The sequence below is a fragment of the Dermacentor albipictus genome, unplaced genomic scaffold, assembly GCF_038994185.2.
Source record: "Dermacentor albipictus isolate Rhodes 1998 colony unplaced genomic scaffold, USDA_Dalb.pri_finalv2 scaffold_31, whole genome shotgun sequence".
Taxonomy (NCBI): domain Eukaryota; kingdom Metazoa; phylum Arthropoda; class Arachnida; order Ixodida; family Ixodidae; genus Dermacentor; species Dermacentor albipictus.
This window is the reverse complement of record NW_027225585.1, coordinates 2,862,747-2,865,847: the sequence shown is the minus strand read 5'-3', so window position 1 is coordinate 2,865,847 and position 3,101 is coordinate 2,862,747. Positions and strand designations below refer to the sequence as shown.

At 51.7% G+C, this 3,101-nt stretch overlaps 1 protein-coding gene across 1 annotated transcript; it reads right to left on the bottom strand.

Moving 5' to 3' along the window:
* Positions 1–1,550: 1,550 nt before the first annotated feature.
* On the bottom strand, positions 1,551–2,288 carry LOC139052743 (uncharacterized). The gene has a single exon (XM_070529800.1). It carries the CDS (start codon positions 2,286–2,288, stop codon positions 1,551–1,553), a length of 738 nt encoding a protein of 245 aa, XP_070385901.1.
* Positions 2,289–3,101: the final 813 nt, after the last annotated feature.

Below are 3,101 nucleotides of genomic sequence, written 5' to 3'. Positions count from 1 at the left end.
TGTACGAACGAATGAATCCGTGCCGCCGTGCACTCGGAAATACCGGTAAAAATTTTAAATCCAGGCCAGAGGTCACGTGAAAGATCGATGATGCTGAACGCTATTTGCGTTCATAATGGCGAAGAAACAATAAACTTACTAACAAAGAGTACAATATCTAATTAGCAATGATAATTTTGCCCTGTTTTTATGTAAAAGAAAATGCTTCGGTAATTGTAAGAGAAAGTTTGTAAGATAAAATTGCGCTTATTACGGCGCCTCTACCGGGAAATGTTGGAACTAACGAACGAATCCCGAGGTGATGCTACTAGGTCGGCTTTGTTAGCAGCGGCGCGCGGTCGATTTTTTCGCCCTCTGTGGCCATTAGTTGAACTTGAGAGTGTACGGGGCCTGGTCTGCGTGCCAGCCACGACAAAACGTTGGCCACGGCGTTGGCCACGACACGCAACAAGCTACGCGAAACCGCTGGTGATGAGAGTACGTTGTTAGGCATGACGCCACGGCGCGTCCCCGCAGGCGGCAGCCAATAGCGTGGCGCTGCGGTTGCCATGCGTTGTCCCTTCTGGATTTTCCAAATACGCAACCCGGCACAGCTCGCGTGGTGGCACATGTGAACAGGGCTGTATAGGCCTTGTAGGAATTTCCAAGCTCGGTATAAAATATCGGCCCTGCGAAGTCCACTCCAGTAATTTCAAATGGCTCTGATTCGCGGATTCGCTCGTATGGGAGCGGTGCAAGCGGCTCATCCGCGGGGCGGCTGCTTTGTCTTTAACACGGAACACAACGACGAATGATTTTTTTCACGGCCTGTCTTGCTCGCAGGATCCAATATCTTTCGCGTAGTTGAGTCAGAGTGTCCCTTACTCCAGCGTGTAAAGGCCGCCTATGCTCCCAGGCCACCAATAAGCTTGTAAACAGATGCACAGCGGACAAAATAACTGGGTGCCATGTCTCCTCTTTATGCGCGCTATTCTGTAGCCTGCCTCCAACTCTCAATAGGCCGTCGCTGTCAATGAATGGAGTCAGACCCGCGATGGCGGACTTACGATTAAGTGTCCCGGTAGAGATTAGAGATTGGATGTCCTTCCCAAAGGTTTCTCTTTGTGATGCTTTCAGCCAGTAACTCTCGGCCTGTGCTAACTCTTCCGCTGACAGGCTTCCCCTTCGCTTCTCTGACGCGTTCCGTGCGTTATGAAGAAAGTGTATAACCCATGCGGTGACACGGCGTACACGTGTCATTAAGCTCTTGTGCGCAAGATCCATGAGAGGCATCTTGTCTACCGGTGTCACGGTGTTCAGCACGTGAACTTTCCGGAGCTCTTCGGTGCTACATTCAGCTTCAGGGACGTGTGAAGGCATCGCGTCGTACGTTTGAACACCTTTTAGCCATTTCGGTCCCGTCCACCAGCTCTCGCTGACAACCAAAGGGGAGGGCAGCATGCCCCGTGTCAACAGAACTGCTGGATTTTCTCTCCCCGGGCAATGTTTCCAAACAGCGGGATCAGTTAGTGCTTGTATCTCCTGTACTCTGTTGCTCACAAATTTTGTCGTCAACAACCTGAGCCTACTGAAAGCCGTGGCTTTGTTGTCTGCCAAATCGCCAGCATTCTCTTTCCAGGGAAGGGAAACTTGATATCGGCAGTTGTTCCTGGAGACGTTCTCCCGAAATTCCCGCAAAACTGGTTGTCTTCCACGTCGGCCTCTCCTTCGTCGACAATGTCAATGTGCTCGAGCTGCCAAAACGATTTCAGTTGAGCAGCAATGTCGTCTTGGTCTTCCTCGCCGATGACAGCCACGCGCAACACTCCCACAGTGGACACGCACGTTGCTGTTGATTCTGTGGTGTGCGTTGTGCCCTGCAGGGTCCAGCCAAAAATGGTCTCCACGGCTACGAGACCACTGTCCAGGCGCTTGACGCTACCGGTTGTGACCTCCCAGTAGAAATCGGATCCCAGCAGCAGCCCTATCTCTGCTCCATCTTGCGTACTGTCGGCGAGTTCGAGGCCTTGCTCTTGGAGGTAGTTGGCGGTGAAAGCTTCAGGGGCTGGCACAATGTCGCAGCAGATTTGTGGGATCTCGAGCGCTTCAACGCGGATCTTTCTTTCGTTGTGTCGACTGCACAGCCATAACTCCACTCGGCGGCACTTCATTCCTGATGACGGCTTGTCGTTTCCAAATGTCATTATTTTCAGGGTCTCCTCTCCCAAGACACGCAGTCCCATCTTCTGTGAAACTTCTTTCCTGACAAAGGTACGCTGACTTCCGCCGTCAATCATCAGCCTGACCATCGCTCGCTTCTCCCTACCCTGAACCCACGCTTGAGCCGTCTGCAGAAGGACACGGGTTCTCTTCTTGGTGCTTTCGACTTGCAGCGAAGACTGTACGATTGTCTCAGTGAGTACAGTCTTCTCTTCCGACTTTACTGTTGCTGGTGGTCGATTCAGGTTACACAGGGCTACAACGTGCCGGCCGGAACATCTCTTACATTTAAGCCATCTTGCGGGGCGGCATTCGTATGCTCGATGACCTGCCTTGGCGCACCTAAAACAGAGTCTTTCCCGCTGCACAATTGTCCTCGTCTGATCCGCAGTCAAATCAACATCACAGTCGGCGGTTAAGTGGCTGCTCGCTTCGCAAAATTTGCACAGTGTTTCAGCTTTCATGACGGCAGTTAAAACCGACGCGGACGCCTTCTTTTCAGGAATATCCTTGCGGATCGGGCGACTCAGCCTGTCGGTGCTCAGCTGTTGACGGGTTCCACATTCGGCCCTCTCTCGACTTTCTACTTCAGTCTTGAGGAAACTGAGGAAATTTTGAAGTTAATCTCCTGGCGCGACTGCAGATGTTGTCTTTTGTCTGCAGTAACCGAGGCAAAGCTCATTCGGTATGTTCTTCCCTAGGACTGTCAATAAAAGCACTACATAAGTGCTCGACGCCACACCCAATGCCTCGAGACTCCGAACCCCCGTCTGTACCTCATCATAAAGGGTCCGCAGCCTCTCAGTGTCGAGGATGTTATGGACAGGTCGGATGTTGAGCAACCTCGACATATGTTCTTCAATGATAACGTCGTCCTTTCCGAATCTTTCGACCAATGTCTT